This window comes from Polyodon spathula, chromosome 13, assembly GCF_017654505.1.
Source record: "Polyodon spathula isolate WHYD16114869_AA chromosome 13, ASM1765450v1, whole genome shotgun sequence".
Classification (NCBI taxonomy): Eukaryota; Metazoa; Chordata; class Actinopteri; order Acipenseriformes; family Polyodontidae; genus Polyodon; species Polyodon spathula.
The window spans coordinates 22,912,614-22,932,388 of record NC_054546.1 but is presented as its reverse complement, the minus strand read 5'-3'; the positions used below and the strand labels follow the sequence as shown (position 1 = coordinate 22,932,388).

At 38.0% G+C, this 19,775-nt stretch overlaps 1 protein-coding gene across 1 annotated transcript in view; it reads left to right on the top strand.

Annotated features, from left to right (window-relative positions):
- Positions 1 to 15,175, top strand: part of col13a1 (collagen, type XIII, alpha 1) — a 173,916-nt gene extending 158,741 nt beyond the window's left edge. The window contains exons 32-37 of the mRNA XM_041267412.1: positions 713 to 766; positions 1,188 to 1,241; positions 3,896 to 3,931; positions 6,691 to 6,777; positions 11,009 to 11,047; positions 14,579 to 15,175. Of these exons, the coding sequence (XP_041123346.1) occupies positions 713 to 766; positions 1,188 to 1,241; positions 3,896 to 3,931; positions 6,691 to 6,777; positions 11,009 to 11,047; positions 14,579 to 14,581 (273 nt within the window). The 3' untranslated portion in view covers positions 14,582 to 15,175. The remainder of the gene's footprint in view (positions 1 to 712; positions 767 to 1,187; positions 1,242 to 3,895; positions 3,932 to 6,690; positions 6,778 to 11,008; positions 11,048 to 14,578) is intronic.
- The last annotated feature ends 4,600 nt before the right edge of the window (positions 15,176 to 19,775 follow it).

The following is a 19,775-nucleotide window of genomic DNA, read 5'->3' as shown; positions in this document are numbered from 1 at the left end:
TTACTTTAATTTGAAATGCTAAGGTAAAGATTTGAAGAAACAGTTTGTTTTCTTTTAAATTGAAATCCTGACTGCAATTGTTTATCTGGCGGTGCTGCAGGCTGGGTTTAATTCAGAACAAAGAAAAGGTAGTTACAGCGTATGGCCACAATAGGCGCTGTGTGATATATGTCTATCACTGTAAGTGAATCCAATCCTCAGTTGATATGCAGAGATTGTTGGATGTTTCAGTGGATCTCCGGCAGGCTTTGCTAAAGGAGCAGTTCTGTCTGTCAGTCCCCTCTATTTCTCAGTCTGTGTGACTAAAAATCTGTGTCCTTGTCAATGGAGCATGGAGGGATATGAATGCATGGCCAGTACTACACTGTGTGCCTGAGATCAAATATGCATATATATTTTCTTATTATTACTGTTATTTTTTTTTTAATCGAAACGAAACAGAACAATAATATGGTTATTTTTATTTATTTATTTTTTTAACGTAGGTCCTCAGGTTTTATTTATAATACAAATCGACCACTAATTACAGTAATAAAAGAATGATAGAACAGAGACATTCCAGTAAGCTGGATGTTGTTCTGAAATTTAAAATGAAAGCTGAGGCCTTACTGTCTTTTTAACCAGAAGCCTTTTAATTCTTCTGTTTCCTTTATTGTTTTTACAACACAATGCTGTGTAAATGTTGAATCCGGATTGCTGTTGTATTTTAAAGGGAGTTATGGGACCAATGGGTGCACCAGGGCCAGCAGGACCAAAAGGAGAGGGGGTGAGTACAGAGATTGAGCTGTGCACAGCTAACACCACGCCTGACCAGAGCACAACGACACTGTCAGGAGTGAAGAGAGCTGTGAGGGGTCGGGAACTGGCAGAACTGTGTGTAAATGGTGTCATGAAGGCATGCAATGTAAAATGGAGAAAAGCTTTATTTTAATAACAACAAGCTTATTAGCATGTTAAAAATTTTGTTATTTTTGAGGTTACATTTGTTAAAAAGCACTTCTAAAGATTTCCTTGTGGTAGTATTTTGGTATTATTATAACATTATTCATTTTCGAATAACATGTAACACAAGATGAATAACATTTGTTAATGTATTAGGAAGCCAGTTGCTAACAGTTAATAAAATGCACCTGTGTGCTGCCCCCTGCTTCCCTCTGGGTGAGTAATGAGGTCTGTGTCTGTTTCAGGGAGACAAGGGAGACCCCGGACCTGCAGGACCAGCCGGGACCCCAGGAATCCCTGTAAGGATGAATGCACAGCTGATGATACACTTTGAACAACCCAGCTGCCTTCACATGCACTTCACACAACCCCAAATCCACACTTAGCATTGATTACTTATTCATTCAGTAGAATTAAAAGTAACCCTTATAAAAGCTTCCCATAGTACAATCATAGCAAAGTGTAATGAAGCACAATGAAAGCATGGTAAAGCATGGGTAAGCATTGTAAAGCCCAGAGAGGTATGGTAAACTAACGTAAATGCATAGTAACCACAGAAAAGTATGGGAACACTGCAATATTACTGTGCAAATTTACCATGTAAACTTTTACAAGGGAACAGTCTACAAATTGTAGTTATTTGCTCATAGTTTTTATAATTTTAATGATTCACATTGATCACCACAAAAACAACATCCATTTAAGTTGAATTAAATGGAATTTGAGGGTCATGACTATCACCAACTTAACTGAAAAATGGTAGGCAAAATGATATATTCCTTTCTTAAGGTTTCCTGGGTTATGTTCCATAACAAACATTATGGAAAACCCCCATGTACAAGCTTTGGATCCTGGCTGCTCAACACATTAGATACTTCAGTCAGTTCACATTTTCCCATTGAAATGTGTGATATTATATTTCTCAGTGTTTGGTAAAGTCACGTCTTTACTCCAGGGATATGTTACAAGTAGTCAAATACAATCTACAAACATTTTATCAATTATGCTATTAACAGTTATAAAGTAAGGACCAGAAATATTAACACTGAATGTCAGTACATGTTTCAAATCATTTGAATGGTATAATATATATTACATAATTGAGTGATTGATATATATATATATATATATATATATATATATATATATATATATATATATATATATATATATATATATATATATATATAGTGGCTTGCAAAAGTATTCAGACCCCTAACCAATTCTCTCATATTAATGAATTACAAATGGTACATTGAAATTTCGTTCTGTTTGATATTTTATTTTTAAACACTGAAACTCAGAATCAATTATTGCAAGGTGACATTGGTTTTATGTTGGGAAATATTTTTAAGAAAAATAAAAAAACTGAAATATCTTGCTTGCATAAGTATTGGAAGCACCCAGTTTGCATCGATGAAAGAAATTGCCCTAATGAGGACACAATTACCTTACCATTGGCCTCCGCCTGTGAACCATTAAAGTTGCTGTCACATTTTCTGGATAAAAACCCCACTGTTGAAGGATCATTGGTAAGGCTGTGAATCTGAAGGAAAATGAAGACCAAAGAGCATTCTACAGAACGAAGAGATAAAGTAATACAAATGCATAGATTAGGGAAAGGGTACAAAATAATATCCAAGTGTTTGGATATCCCAGTGAGCACAGTTGGATCAATAATCAGGAAGTGCAAGCTGCATCACACCACCCAGGCACTGCCAAGAAAAGGCCGTCCCTCAAAACTCAGCACTCAAACAAGAAGGAGACTTGTAAGAGAAGCCACAGAGAGGCCAACAATCACTTTGAAGGAGCTACAGAGTTCAATGGCTGGGAGTGAAGTAATGGTGCACCAGTCAACCATATCAAGAGCTCTGCATAACACTGGCCTGTATGGGTGGCAAGAAAGAATCCATTACTCAAAAAGTACAATCTGAAAGCTCGTCTGGAGTTTGCCAGAAAGCATGAGAGTGACCCAGCTGCGATGTGGGAAAAGGTTTTGTGGTCAGATGAGACCAAGATAGAGCTTTTTGGGCAAAACTCAAAGTGCTATGTGTGGCGCAAACCTAACACTGCCCATGCCTCAAGACACACCATCCCTACAGTGAAGTATGGTGGTGGCAGCATCATGCTGTGGGGATGCTTCTCATCAGCAGGGACTGGACATCTTGTTATAAGTGAAGGAAGAATGGATGGAGCAAAATACAGGAAAATACTGCAAGAGAATCTGCTTCAGTCTGCTAAAAAACTGAAGCTTGGGAGGAAATTCACCTTTCAGCAGGACAATGATCCCAAGCACAAGGCCAAAGCAACATTGGAGTGGGTCAAGAACAAAAAGGTGAATGTCCTACAGTGGCCCAGTCAAAGTCCTGCTCTCAATCCCATTGAGAATCTGTGGCACTATTTAAAAATTGTGGTCCACAAGCGTCTTCCAACCAACCTGAACAACCTGGAGCAAATCTGCCAAGAAAAATGGGCCAAAATCACTCCGACACTGTGTGCAAAGCTGGTACATACTTACCCCAAAAGACTTAAAGTTGTTATTGCAGCGAAAGGTGGCTCTACCAAATATTAATGTGTGGGGGTTGATTACTTATGCAAGCAAGATATTTCAGTTTTTTTAATTTTCTTAAAAGTATTTCCCAACATAAAATCAATGTCACCTTACAATAATTGATTGTGAGTTTAGTGTTTTGAAATAAAATATCAAACAGAACGAAATTTCAATGTACCATTTGTAATTCAGTAATATGAGAGAATTGGTCAGGGGTCTGAATACTTTTGCAAGCCACTGTATATATATATATATATATATATATATATATATATATATATAATATATATATATATATATATATATATATATATATATATATATGATCGCTAGCGAAGTCACTAAAGTGTTACCGGACCCAGTGAACTGACTGACGCACCCCTTTTGTCTTCTGTTTCTAAGGGTTTAGTAGGACCACCGGGAGAGAAAGGAAACCGGGTAAGACAAATATGTTAATTCACTTGCCATGACTGCCTTTCACTGGAGTCCAAGCCTGCCAGGAGCACTGTATGTTTTTTTTTTTTTTGTTTATAGTGCTTAGTTGCATGTATCTTGTAGTATTAATATGCTGTTAATGTAACTGTGGAGTACAGATCACGAGTTTTGTGTCAATGGTCCTGCTCCATAGTTTGCTGATGGTAGGTGGCAGTCCAGCTAGGTACTCCAGGGGAAAATTCATTTCAACCTGTGTGGTTTGAGTAAGAAGAGTGTTTACTGAAGTGTTGCATGATGATTTTCATACCCGGGGTTCAGAAAGCCTCACCTCTTTACAGAACATCAAGTTCAAACAATACCAGGCTACCTAAAATTAGGAGAGTGAAAAAATCTATCATGTAACTTCAGTGCCCTTTCTTTGGGTTAAAACTAAACTTTTCATAAAGATGTCAGCTGCACAATGATAAAGGCAGCAGTGAAAATGATATTGAACCTAATGAAGAGTAAAGGAATGGATTTTAACCCTTAAGGGACTACACCTGTCAATATCAAGGAGGACCTTTACATATAAAGATATTAATATTATATGTAGATAATGCACATATCTTTACATTAAAAGGCAATGTTTGAAATGTCTTATAAGGAGAATGATGTTGGCTTTGTTTGAACCCTGTTGACACTGCTTCTTATGAAAGGAAACCAGCTACACAACTGGCACCATTGACCCTATTAAACCATGACCAAATTAATAACAGTGTCAGGTATGCAATGCTGTACATCAGATATACATTGCAGCAGTATGATAAAGGCATTGCCAGCACAATGCTGTGCATCAGATATACTTTGTAGCAGTATGATAAAAGCATTGCCAGTAGATTTTGGGTGGGTTCTCTTTTTATACCTAATGTGTTGTTTGTTTTACTTACCTGAGAAGCATTCAGCTATGGATAACTTTTATACAGTATATAAATAAACACAGTTATAATTGGACAGAATGTTTCAATACAATTCAGCTGCTAAAAAATGGATGTTGATGGATATACAGTATTATTATGTTATATCTATATTCAATTGTGTTAGGTTGGGGTAATTAACCAAAGGATGCAGGATGCACTTATGATCTTTTTAATGAAACTACTGACTCAAATAAGTGATTTCTTAGCAGATTCAGTTGGCCTCATTCTAAAAACTCAGCACCAAAACAGCCATGCAGTCCCAGTAGTAGCTGGCCTCGGGTTCTTTGTTAATGTTAGGTTAGCACATTTTAATGATACAATATAACTCTTGATCGACATTTATCATAATAACAACTTTGGATGTGTGTTCATAAATTGTATGCAATATATGAGTAACATTAGTTTACTTCATGTGACTTCTGCACGAATATAAATACACAAAATTATACTGAACAAAGGACAGGACAGGGCTAACAGAAGCCATTAAATACATTAGGTTTCTTTGAGAGTGTCAGAATCGGTACTTTGTGAGAATTGTTGATGAGCAATAGTTCTTATTTTAGTTGCAGCTGCTAATACAGAACAATAGAAAAATACCATTGAAAAACCTTGAAGAAACTTTGGGATAACCGTTATCAAGCCCACTGTGTTACCAGCAACTGCAGCACAAAGAATGTGGGACTGCATAACACAGGAATCCTGAGTCAGTAACACACAGCCACTGCTAAGAATGTTAATGGATTGTGTGTATAGGTCCAGAGCACTGCAATACCATTGGCATGTCAAATTATGTTACCATTGTGGGCCAGCATATAAAATTAAGTAAAATAGAACCAGGCATGAGGGGCCAACTGAAAGTGCTGTGAAAATCTAAAGGGATTTGAGATTCTTGTTTCTTTTCTCCTCTCGTCGTTTTTCTGTTCCTTGTTTCCGCAGGTCTTCCTTACCCCTTTCCTCCCCTCCATCCTGCTCTGTATCTCCGGCCTTTCTCTCTCCCCTCTCACCCTGGTCTCTGCTCCTCATCCACCTCCTCCCCTTTGAGTTAATCTTCTCCTCTCCTGCCTCCCACTGTAAACGTTCAAAACCCCTTTTCTCCTTTATTTTGATTTTAATCTGAAGCTACACTCCCCTGTCGCTAGTGAGTGGAAATCTCTTGAGTCAAGAACTTATTTCAGCTAGTGCCTTCTCAAGCACATTTCAGTGAAGATAAGGATTTAAGTTACAGGTGACATTTCTTAACCACATTTAATTTGGGGGTTAATTGTAAATTCTCTCTCCCCTTCCTTACTCCATGCTTCTAGTAAAGTTGCTTTGCCTGACCGCTATATTTAAAATATATAGTTTATTCTCAATTAACATAAAAAAAATAAAATAAAAAAAACAAGAACCAAAACAATCTCCACACAATAATCGGGGTACCAATAACAATGTTAATAAAGCTAAGAAGAAAATTGCAAATGATTAATAAAAAATAGGTTTGAAAGTATTGGGAAGCTGAAATGTTCTGCCATTATCCACTCACCAATGACACAAGACATCCTCACCCCCAATGTATAATCTGCCTGCACGTCCACTCATTCCTTATCAATAACCCACCCCCCCTTTAATGCCAGTAATACTTGATAATATGCTGTGTTATATATCATACTGCAGACCTATATCATATTTTTTTACCAACAATTCTTAATATTTGAAAGTACATATTTGTATTTGTTGACAGTCTGTGTTGTATTTTTCCAATGTTTTCTTCCCTGGTGAGTTGCCAGACCTCCGAACCAGTTTTTCTAAATGCACTGTTGTTTGCAGGGGGAGAGGGGAAAGAGAGGCAACAGGGGGAACAAAGGGGATAAGGGAGACCAAGGAGCACCTGGATTGGATGCACCATGTCCTTTGGTATGTCTTATTTCAAACCTGTATCACCAGGGGAAAGGAGGGCAAGTGTACAGCAGATGCACTGCTAATATTTTACTTTACAGGTTGTAAAAATCCTTACAAAGTAATTTTTAGCTCTCCCTCCTTTTGCCTATTTTTGTTTAAAAAACAAAAACACAAGAATACCCAAAATCAAGTAAGCTGCTTTTAGTGCCAGCTGTTTTATCTACATTGTGCTAAATGGTTTTGAATGTCATTTGCTCACTCATTAAACACCATGGCAGGTAAACGCTCACAGTGAGGTCTGCTCTGAACATCATTAGCAAGCACGTCATTGAAATGGTCGTCTAATCCATTCTCTGGATTATGTAGGCTTTCAGGCAGATTCTTCATATGTTTTTATGAAGTAAAGCTGCTGTAAAAATAGGGCATCGGCTCAGATGGTTCTATAAACAGCTGGCCTAAAGCTTGCCTCTTGGCTGGGGGATTCTTTACGTGACTGATGGGAACAGTGGGCAGACTGGAAACTGTATTTGAGAGATGGGGTCAAAATGTCAAAGCAAGACTGTGTGAAAAGTTATCTGGAGGAACAGGTAGAGCAAGAACTCTGATTGAACTGCTGCAGACAGCACCTATTTTATTAGTCTTCTAGAAAATCTGAGCAAAACTATGCACTGGTTCCAAATCCTTGAAAATGGATGTCTTCAGCATTTCACACCTCAAACCCCCCATGCTCAGCTCAGTACCTCATTCCAGTGCTGCCCATGTTGCCCCCTCTCTAACATTGACATCTCACAGTCTGCAGGTGCCAGGGTGTCTCTGTGGGCAGCCTGGTGCACAGCGAGTCATGCTCAGCTGTTCTTGAATAACAAACGCAGTTGATTTCACAAACAGGGATTCCGTGGCTTTAAAGGAGAGAAAGGTGAACCAGGCTTGCCAGGCCTGGATGGTTTGGATGCCCCTTGCCCAGTGGTATGGTAACCCCTTCCCTTCCCTGCATGCTCTGCTCCCCGAACCCCTTCTGTCCTGCTCTGCTTCCCTGATCACCCGCATGCCAGCTGCGATATTCTCATGAAATACACCAATGACCGTGGTATTGACTTGTTTACAAAATTAACAAGATAATGGGCTATATTGACAACACTTTAATGATTGTAAATATTATCTTTGGTTAGATGTTGTTATATAAAACTTTCTTTTGAAATGTGTTACCCAAAACAGTTAGTTAAATTAATTAGTTAAGCACTTGTGGCATATATCACACATGTATCTTCAGAACCACCTATGCAATTATGATCAGACTTGGTAATTACATTACACAAGTTATTGAGAGTGTCGGAATCTGAGGGTGCATGGAGGTGCCGGTCAGTCAGTCCATCTGTGTGTCTGTCATGCACACATATATGCTGTGGATGTAGGCTATGGCACTAATAGCTTTGCAGGGGGTTATGCATGTTGTCGACATACTTGTTTAATTCAGCAGAGCAGGCTTGTAAAATTAAAGTATGTGTTAAAGTTCTGTTAATAGGGCCCAATACGTTGTATTCTTATGGTGTTGAATAGTTGAACTGCTATTCATGCAGTACCAATGGTAATACAATTAACTACCATACCAAAAGGTACAGCATTCTACAGTATTTAATGGAGATCCCACATGGTATGGGATATTATTGACAGGATGCCAAGCTCTTGAAATGGAGAACAGTAACTCTGTTGCAATGTCTTTCTCTTCATAGCCATGGCCCATCACTACATGTTTGCCTTCTTGGTCTGCAACAGATAACATAAGCTCAACAATGCAAAATAACATTCCCTGCTCTCACCTACACTCCCACCCCACACCCCCACCAGACAGACATCTTACATGATATTATAGACCCAGGTGAGTTAGCTTATAACATCCTTAAAACTCAGTCACAGGAGACAGTGTGAAGATTGATTGTTCATTACTCCTAAGCTGTCTCATTGAAAGAAGCTAACGAAGCTGTACATGCAGTTTAGCCAGCACAGCACAGGCAGGTGTGACTTAGTTACGTAGGCACATTACACTATACTGTGATACAGCAATAATTAAAGAACTGAGTAACAAAACAAATCTGAATAGCTGAGTTGTGCTGCCCCCAGACCCCACGGTGCTGCTGGAACACAACAGTTCCCTTTTCTTTGAGAAAACAGTAACTTTCTGTAGAAATAATACATGTCATAGTTGTCCCTTAGTTCTTATTAGAGCACTAACTGCTGCTGCTTATTGACTCACCAAACTTACAGGAAACAAGACCAGTATTAAGCCACAAGTATCAAATCACTGCAATGTCATCTGAAACATGCACAATTAATTTTAGAACATCACAGTTTTAGATTTGTCCATGGATTATATAGTACAAGTAAGAAAACTATAAATAATTCCAAAATAGTAGTGTCAGTATCAGTGTGCCAGCTTTAAACCCACTGCAACCCTCTACCTAGAATCCGCTGGTCCTTTGTCTTCCCAAACACATTGCTGTATATTATCAACCAGTGTGCCAGCTTTAAACCCACTACAACCCTCTACCTTTGTCTTCCCAAACACATTGCTATATATAATCTACTCTTTTCCTTTACTTCTCCTATCTCCGAACTGAATGAAACACACTTCCCTGTCTCACACATACCAGTGGGTCAATGAGATGCCATGGAAACCTGTGGAAGTAGCCTGGAACCATTTTCTCAAAAGGAAAACATGCTGCTTTTGTAACTTAGGGGACATCTGGCATTTTACTAGAAGAGTCTCCTTGACAGTTAAATCCAGATTCCAACTTGGTTGGAGCCTACTGTTTAGCTTTAGTACTCATATAGCCTCATATTGCTGTGCACCACAAGATCAAAGGAACCTGACCTCTTAAAGGTGTGTCCATCAAGCCTTTACAAACCCAACAGACTTTAGTTCTACTTGGACTCTTATCAAGTCCCCTCTTAATGCCACCACAGTATAAATCCACTTCCTGTGCAACTGGTATTTGGACCCAGCATCCTGTCTGGGAGTGTGAGGCATTATTCACAGCAATATTTAAAGTGTGATCTGGAATAACAGGAAATACTGCAGGATATGCATTATTCACAGCGATATTTAGGAAATCATTTTTTTTTTTACATCTTGTAAAAATGTTTCTTGAAATAAACATGCTACAATTCACATGTATATAGAAACATATTGCGTGTGTACTATATGGGTTGTTTTGCATGATTGCAAACATGGCGGCTGCTATGTCGAGTGACTGGGTCCAGGTTGAGGGTTGTCTTGATTTCTATTAGAGGTGAATTGAACAGGCTGCATGGTGATGACTGAGGTGAATTGAACAGGGTGCATGGTGATGACTGAGGTGAATTGAACAGGCTGCATGGTGATGACTGAGGTGAATTGAACAGACTGCATGGTGATGACTGAGGTGAATTGAACAGGCTGCATGGTGATGACTGAGGTGAATTGAACAGGCTGCATGATGATGACTGAGGTGAATTGAACAGGCTGCATGGTGATGACAGGTGAATTGAATAGGCTGCATGGTGATGACTGAGGTTAATTGAATAGGCTGAATGGTGATGACTGAGGTTAATTGAATAGGCTGCATGGTGATGACTGAGGTTAATTGAATAGGCTGAATGGTGATGACTGAGGTGAATTGAATAGGCTGCATGGTGATGACTGAGGTGAATTGAACAGGCTGCATAGTGATGACTGAGGTGAATTGAATAGGCTGCATGATGATGACTGAGGTGAATTGAACAGGGTGCATGGTGATGACTGAGGTGAATTGAACAGGCTGCATGGTGATGACTGAGGTGAATTGAATAGGCTGCATGGTGATAACTGAGCTGAATTGAACAGGCTGCATGATGATGACTGAGGTGAATTGAACAGGCTGCATGGTGATGACTGAGGTGAATTGAACAGGCTGCATGGTGATGACTGACGTGAATTGAACAGGCTGCGTGGTGATGACTGAGCTGAATTGAACAGGCTGCATGGTGATGACTGAGGTGAATTGAACAGGCTGCATGGTGATGACTGAGATGAATTGAATAGGCTGCATGGTGAATACTGAGGTAAATTGAATAGGCTGCATGGGGATAACTGAGGTGAATTAAACAGGCTGCATGGTGACTGAGATTAATTGAACAGGCTGAATGGTGATGATGACTCTGAGATGAAGGCACTGCTGTGAGCATGTTGTTATATCGTCTGTGTCTCACTCTTCATTTCTTTATCTCTCAGGGTGAAGATGGCTTGCCGGTGCAGGGATGTTGGAATAAAGTAAGTCTGGAAACGAATTTGAGTCAGGGGAAATGATTGCAGTGGCATTGGTGTGTTTTGCAATGATGGACAGTAATGCCCAGCAGTGTGTTTCATTATTTGTTGTTTATACAGTGAATTTTCATTAAAACAGACGCTGATTACGCAAATTTCCTGATTGTATGAATTTCCTACATGGTCCTGGCTAAATTTAGCAGTTGTTTATGCTAAATTACTTCTTATAATGCAAATTCAATGTTTTCAAATTTCACTTACAGCCAAATTATCAATAAAAGGCACAGTACTTGTAACTGTACTTAATACTTTTCATTTTTCTGTAAATTTGATTTCAGTGTTACTGTAATTTCAATACAATCTGGCTTTAGATTCCTGATAAGACTACTGTTTTTCTGGTCCCTTGAAATTCATATTAATGAGAATTGACTGTAGTTTATATATATATATGTGTGTGTGTGTGTGTGTGTGTGTGTGTGTGTGTGTGTGTGTGTGTGTGTGTGTGTGTGTGTGTGTGTGTATGTATAAAAGTAGTCTTGTCTTTTCAATGCCTTTAGACAACTTGAAACCATCACCAATCTGATTGTGAATCATTAAGTGTTGGTGGGGGCTATCTCAACCATTAACAAACAATCAAACACATGTATTGTTGACATGAAGAGTAAACAAGTTATTAACGTTCATTAACAACAACAAAGACCTGCAAAATACATTTGAGTTGAAATTTAGATATCCATGTCAACCAAAGAATATGTTAAACTTTGAATCATCTTGGGCTAGTTATTTTATATTCCTGTTAAACACATCTATTGTTAGTATTGTGTAAACTGCTACACTTAACTGTAAGCATAAGCAAAGAATACTGCAGTTCTCTCGTTGGGTATTAAATAGGGCTGGGTTTATTAGTTATATTGGTTCCAAGTATTTATATAGTACACATATATATATATATATATATATATAGATATATATATAAGATATATAGTAATATCTATATATATATATACACAGAGTCTCTTGGACAAATAACAGTGCTTTAAATTTAGCTTGCACGTAGGTGTAATTTATGCGGTAATAACTCAAGTGAGTTGGGGCTTGTCAGGATACTCGGGCATAGCTTGTCTCGAACTCGGTTGTCAGCATAACTGGGTTACAAAGAGTGGTTTAACTGTAATCTGGAAGTGAACCATGTTCAAGTCTGGTTACACAGTATCCTCTGATGTCCCCTAGTGTTTTGCGGTAGTACGTTGCCATATCCCCCGGTTACATGAGACGAGAGTAAAGAAAAGACAAGCCCGAATTAAAATACTGGAGGATTTATTCTTGCCATATTCCATTGGCAGTCAGATATGTTAATGTACTGTAGTATGCAAAACTTAATGTGTCCAGACACTTTTTAAATTATCTTAAATCACATCACATATTAGCAAGTTAAAGGCCTTTATCTCGACTTTTAATTAAAGAACGTCTTATCTGCCTGTCACAAAGACGGCCGGAGTGGGGGACGTCAGACCAGAAACAGGAACCAGGAAATAAACAAGAGAGAGGTGGAGTTTGGTGGAGCTGAGCGAATGGTCTCGCGCAGCATTTAATAGTGCACAGACAGACAGAAAATAAAAGGTTGCAAGACAAACAAAACACAGGACACGGCACATTCACCAAAACAAAGAGATGAAACAAAAACGGACTAACACTAAACAAAACACAGTGAGCAGATAATTTTAACTACTATTATTATTACTCTTCTTATTATTACCTCCGTCTCCAATCCCGTTCTCCACTCAACGAACACACAACCCCGAGTGGGTGAAAACATGCTGCTTTTATGCAGCCGTACCGAGACTCGATTGTTAATCAATCATTCAATTGGAGTCGCGGTACAACTGCACGTGAATTAATAAAGTGCAATTCCCCATGCTCACATATTATTACTTTTTACTTGTACGTGAAGTGCTGTGCAATCCTTGTGCCTAAATAAATATACATTTTAAACACTGTGTTACACAGACTCGTTTATATCCCGTGTACCAATGGCTATACACCAACATTAACACACAACATACAAAACAAAATACACACAGGGGCGGGCACTTTGACACAGCCCCAGATTTTCCCTTTATCCAAATGCCCATCTAATTTGTTTACTATGGCCTGGGCTTTTTTGTTCCCCCATACGAAATTCCCCTTTTGATTACTTAGGCATTTTCTCGTAGCTCCTCCGTTCTGGTCCTGTGTTAAATGAAAATGAACAACATCTTATAGGGGGAAAAAAAGAAAGACTATGTATACATTACAGTGGTTTCTAGGATACAGTCATCCAGCGAAGTGTTTTTTAAACAGTTAGGTTAAACTAACCTAGTTTCATTACGGCAATCTGGACGTGCTAACACTGTTGGGCTAGGGTTCAGTTAAATCGGTTTTGAGCTCGGATGTCCGTGTTTTTTTTTTTTTTTTTTTTTTGCTTCAATGTGGACAGGGCCTTAACAACTGCATCAACGACTGCTGCTTTTTAAACTTGAGGTCTTTGACAACATAATTCTGACTTCTTTTGTCCCTTTAAGATTTCTCCAATACTGTACAGTTTGTCCTTAAGTAAAATGGAAGATCATTTAGCGCTGGCCATGATAACACTGCAGAAATTATAGTAATAGATAGCAATGTCAAGTTCAAACAGCAAGAAGTTGGCCTACGAGTACACAATATGCACAGCACAGACCATTGCGTGCCGTCGTGGTGCATGCGTAATGACAGGAAGTATGTACATACTAAAAGGAGAATTTAAACAGGATTTAAGATGATTTTATTCGGTTCCATGATACTGGTTCTTTATGACAGTGTGTACGTTACATCCCAGGTACATTGTAAATGGGTTTGATTGTATAGAAGTAAAGATGCTGTGTGTGTGTGTGTGTATATATATATATATATATATATATATATATATATATATATATATATATATATATATATATATATATATATATATATATATATATATATATCATATATTATATTGATATCGATACAGCATCTTGACAAATACTGTTTATATAATAGTCAAATTTAGGTAAAGGTTTTTCCAAATTTTACCTCTCTTATACAAGATCACATGTGCGGACAATGTCCTAGAAGTAACCCTAACAAGTATTCACACCTGTGCAGATAATGTCCCCACACCTGCAGAGCTTGAACTTTCAGAAGGCCTCCACCTCATTCACTGGACATCCCCTTACTTAGGGAGGAGTGGGTGGGGAGGGAGGAGCCATTTTCTACGCGCAATAACACACTGCAGGGTGTTCGGATAAGTGCACGACTTTGCTTAGTGCAGAGCAGTCCCTAAGCATAGAGATACTGAGCCATATTGAATCCCCTGTTGTGTGTTACTGCTTTCATATAGTGGCTATGTTGAGTAATTTACTTTTAAATATTTAAATGAATTAGTTGCTGCTGTTTTACTAACTTATTGAATGAACAGACCTGTTTTTACATCCTGATTGAACTAACATTGTCCCCTTTTTGTTTTGTTTCTCTTTGCAGTGATGAATTTAACCCTGGAATGGCATGTGTGATTGTACAGAGAATATTTATTTTTTTACTTTTCTTTGATTTTTTTGTGCTTGCTCTCTATGTTTTATGGCAGAAGAAGAAACAAAAAACAATTGTAGTATTTTACTATGGGCCTATATTGTACAGAATTGTACTATTTTAATACATGCCTATGTTGTACAGAATTCTGGATTATGTTTAGATAGGAATCAGTTTTTTGTATCGATTAAGAAATACCGATGTATCATTTGCATGATATTTGTGCATTACTGTCTGTGATGGGATGCTGCATATTAACTTATTGTATCATAATAAATACAGAGAGACCCTGCTGCACTAATATGTAAAACTGGAAAGAGCAGCTTGCTTTGTTAAAACCTGATAAGAATGCCTGAAAAGAGCTCCATATTGGAAGGGGATACAAATGATGGGGAACCCTCCCTTCAGTCAAATGGAGCTTGAGCACTTGAGAGTGAAAAGGGGGCAGGGGTTGTAACCTTTTCTAATGGTAACTGACACTGGCAGTACTGATAAAAGCAGGTACGACAACACCATACAGCAGTGCTATAGGCACTGTATGATATATATATATATATATATATATATATATATATATATATATATATATATATATATATATATATATATATATATATATATATATATATATATATATATATATACAGTGCCTATAGAAAGTCTACACCCCCTTTAAAAATGTTCACCTTTTTTTGCATTATAGCCTGGAATTAAAATGCATTAAAATAGTTTTATTTTTTTTTTTCATTTATCTGCACATCCTACCTCACAACTTCCAAGTGAAAAAATATATTCTAGAAATTTGTAGAAAATTAATAAAAAATAAAAACTGAAATAGCTTGGTTAGATAAGTGTCCACCCCCCTTATAATAGCAATCTTAAATTAGCTCATGGGTAACCAATCGCCTTCAAAATCACACACCAAGTTAAGTGCCCTCCACCTGTATTAAATTGTCGTGACTCACGTGATTTCAGGATAAATTCAGCAGTTTCTGTAGGTTCCCTCTGCTGGGTAGTGCATTTCAAAGCAAAGACTCAACCATTATCACCAAGGCACTTTCAAAAGAACTCCAGGACAAAGTTGTTGAAAGGAACGGATCAGGGGATGGGTATAAAAAAAATCAAAGGCCTATCCCTATCCAAATATCCCTTTGAGCATGGTCAAGACAATTATAAAGAAGTGAAAAGTGTATGGCACAACCAAGACCCTGCCTAGATCCAAACTGAATGACCGAGCAAGAAGGAGACTGATCAGAGAGGCTAGCAAGAGGCCAATGGCAACATTGCAAGAGCTACAGGCCAAGACTGCTCAAAGTATTCATGTGACAACAATATCCCAAGCACTCCACAAACCTGGCCTGTATGGTAGGGAGGCAAGAAGGAAGCCATTACTCAAGAAAGCCCACCTTGAATCCCGTTTGAAGTATGCAATAAAACACTCAGGAGATTCTGTTACCATGTGGCAAACAGTTTTGTGGTCTAACGAACCTAAAATGGAACTTTTTGGCCTAAATGCAAAGTGTTTGGCGCAAACCCAACACAGTGCATCAACCAAAGAACGCCATCCCTACTGTGAAGCATGATGGTGGCAGCATCATGTTATGGGGATGTTTATTATCAGCAGTAACTGGGACACTTGTCAGGATAGAAGGGAAAATGAATGGAGCAAAGTACAGAGAAGTCCTTGAGGAAAACCTGCTGCAAACAAGAAAGCTGAACTGGGATGGAAGTTCACCTTTCAGCATGACAATGACCCAAAGCAGACAGCCAAAGCCACACTGGAGTGACTAAGGAACACAAAGGTAAATGTTCTTGAGTGGCCCATTCAGAACCCCTACCAGTCGAAAATTTGTGGCATGACTTGAAGATTGCTATCCATCAATGTTCCCCAAGGAACTTGACAGAGTTTGAACGAATGGTCAAATATTGCCAAATCTAGATGTGCAATGTTGGTATTGCTGCCAAAGTTACTTCCACCTAGTAATAACTCAGGGGGGTGTAGACTTATCCAATTATGATCTTTCAGTTTTGTATTTTTAGTATATACATTTTTTCTCAATAAAAAGTTTTTTCCCCCTTACCAGTGTGGAGTATGGTGTGTAGATAAGTGGAAAAAAAATCCTCATTTAAATGCATGAAACTGTGAGGGACTGACACAACAAAATGTGAAAAATAAAAAGTTCAAGGGGGTGTAGACTTTCTGTAGGCACTGTGTGTGTGTGTGTGTGTGTGTGTGTGTGTATATATATATATATATATATATATATATATATATATATATGCACATACAGTATGTCATGACCTGGTGTGTCAGTGTGACCGCACTGAAGGTCCTTGTCCAGGAGGTGTCCTCTAAAAGGTTTTAACTTGACTCCTCGAGACTCTGATTAATACTGAAGAGGCTCTCACCCAGGCAGCAATCATCGCTTTGTATGTGCCCTTTAAAAGGCCTTGAAGTTTATTTGTTGGGCAAAAAAAAAAAAATGGTCAGTTTGAACTACCAGCCTAATTGTAACATATTAAACATCCAGTAACATATTTACTTTATATGAACAATCGGTGAACATTATATATATATATATATATATATATATATATATATATATATATATATATATATATATATATATATATATTATATATATATGGCACACACACTGCTGCAAAAGTGTTAGACATGTTGTTGCTCTGTGAGTTGAATTGACAACAGAACTCAGGAGTTAAAGGGTGTGTTGCAGTAAGAATACCTTTGTTAAGAAAGGGGAACAAGACTAAAATGCTAAAATATGAGAAAATATATGGAACAATGGTCAAAGTTACTGTACACTGGACAAAGTTGGAGAACAACGCCTGTGTCTTCTGTCAGTTCTGTTGTCAATTCAATGCTTGTCTTCTTTCTATTCCTTATGGATATTATCTTCAAGTATTGTTCATCCTTGTTAGACAGCTTTTTGGGTCTTCTGTACTGGGTTTCACAATTAAAGATGACGTTTCTCTGTGCCTATTGATTTATGCTTTGGATATTACACCTTGAAAATCAAGTGATGCGAGCTGTTTCACTCAATGGTGTTCCTTCTTTATGCAAGTCAAGGTTGTTATAATAGTAGAGTAGAAGACACTAATGGAGGCTTTGAATAAAATATTGATGCTCATAATGCTTCAGAGTAGAAGAATGCAACATGTCTAAGACTTTGCACAGCAGTTTGTGTGTGTGTGTGTGTGTGTGTGTGTGTGTGTGTTGTGTGTGTGTGTGTGTGTATATACACACACACACACACACACACACACATATATATATATATATATATATATATATATATATATATATATATATATATATATATATATATATATATATATATCCAGGGAGGTATTCATGGGGACAGTCACTTCAGTTTTAACGATAAAAAAAGAGATGTGCAGTTGGTATAACTATTATGACTGCAAAATTCTACTTATACAAACGTTTTCATGTCTTACAGTGGAAAATAAAGATTTAAAAAAAGTTATGTATGTACAAATGGTTGGGTTTTACCAACAGCACTTTTAGGGTTCCATCCTCCCATTTTATGTGAGCATAAGTATTGGGACAATTCAATTTAAAGCAAATATAAGAAGTGTAAAAGTTAGTATTTAGTTGCAAATCCCTTGCATACAATAGCAGCAGCAAGTCTGTGACCCATTGACATCACCAAACTCTTGGTATCTTCCTTTGAGATGCTTTGGCAAGCTTTACTGCAGCCATTTTCAGCTGTTGTTTGTTTTGGGGAGTCTCCTCTTCAGCAAGGGAAATGCCTGTTCAATTGGATTTAAATCAGGAGATTGACTTGGCCATTCTAAAACTTTCCATTTTTTCCCCCTGATGAACTCCTTGGTTGCGTTTGCAGTGTGTTTTGGGTCATTGTTCTGTTGCATTATGAAGCCCCGCCCAGTGAGTCTGGTGGCATTTCCTTGTACCTTGGTAGCCAAGATGCTTCTGTACACTTCTGAAGTCTTTTGCTGCTGCCATCATTCGTTACATCATCAATAAAGATGAGTGAGCCTGTTCCAGAGGCAGCCATGCATGCCTATGCCATGATACCTCCGCCATGCTTCACAGATGAGGTGGTATTCTTTGGATCATCTGCAGTTCCTTTTTTTCTCCACACTTTTGCCTTCCCATCAATTTGATAAAGGTCAATCTTCGTCTCATCTGTCATAAAACTCTGTTCCAGAACTGTACTGGTTCATCTCTGTACTTTTTAGCAAATCCTAATCTGGCCTTTCTGTTTTTGGTGCTGATTAGAGGTTTGCATCTTGCAGTTAGCCTTTATAATTCTGCTGCTTTATAAGTCTATTGCAAACAATAGATTGTGATACTTTCACTCTAGCATTCTGGAGGTTGTTGATGATTTCACTGACACTTGTTTCAGGGTTTTTTTCACATCTCTGGTCATTGTTCTGTCATCAACTGCTGTTGTTTTCCTTGGCTGACCAGGTTATTGATGATTGCTGAAGACACCAGTCATTTCTTTCTTTTTCAGGACATTCCAAACTGTTGATTTGGCTATGCCCAACTTTTGTGCTATGGTTCTAATTGAGTTCTTATTTTCTTTTATCACTTGCTTTTCTTTCATACACAGCTCCCTAGTCTTCATGTTGGATTATGCCTACTGATACCAAACGCAGACTCCAAAGGCAAAAGGATAGAACCGAGACTACTCATTCACAGCTCTTTTATGTGTGAACAATCAATGCAACAGGAAACACCTGATCAATTAGAAACACCTGTGAGCCAAATGTCCCAATGCTTATGCTCACATAAAACTGGGGGATGGAACTCTGAAAGTGCTGTTATTCTTAGTCGGTAAAACATATGTGTTTTGAAACAGCCAGAAATTAAAGGTGACATTCTGTACTTTTGCCTCATATTGATCTTTTAATCATATTTTCATATTGCTTGAGTGTACAGCAAAAATAGCAATTTTGACTTCACTGTCCCAATACTTATGGAGAGGGCACTGTATATATGCATTTCTGTTTCCAAGCACAGCGCTGCTGTTTTGCTTCAAGTTTATGTTTCAAATGAAGTGTTGTGTAGTTTACTTTCCCAGTGTCTATTAATATACTTCTCTTAAAATCAAGGGGAAGCTGGAAAAATTGACAAACT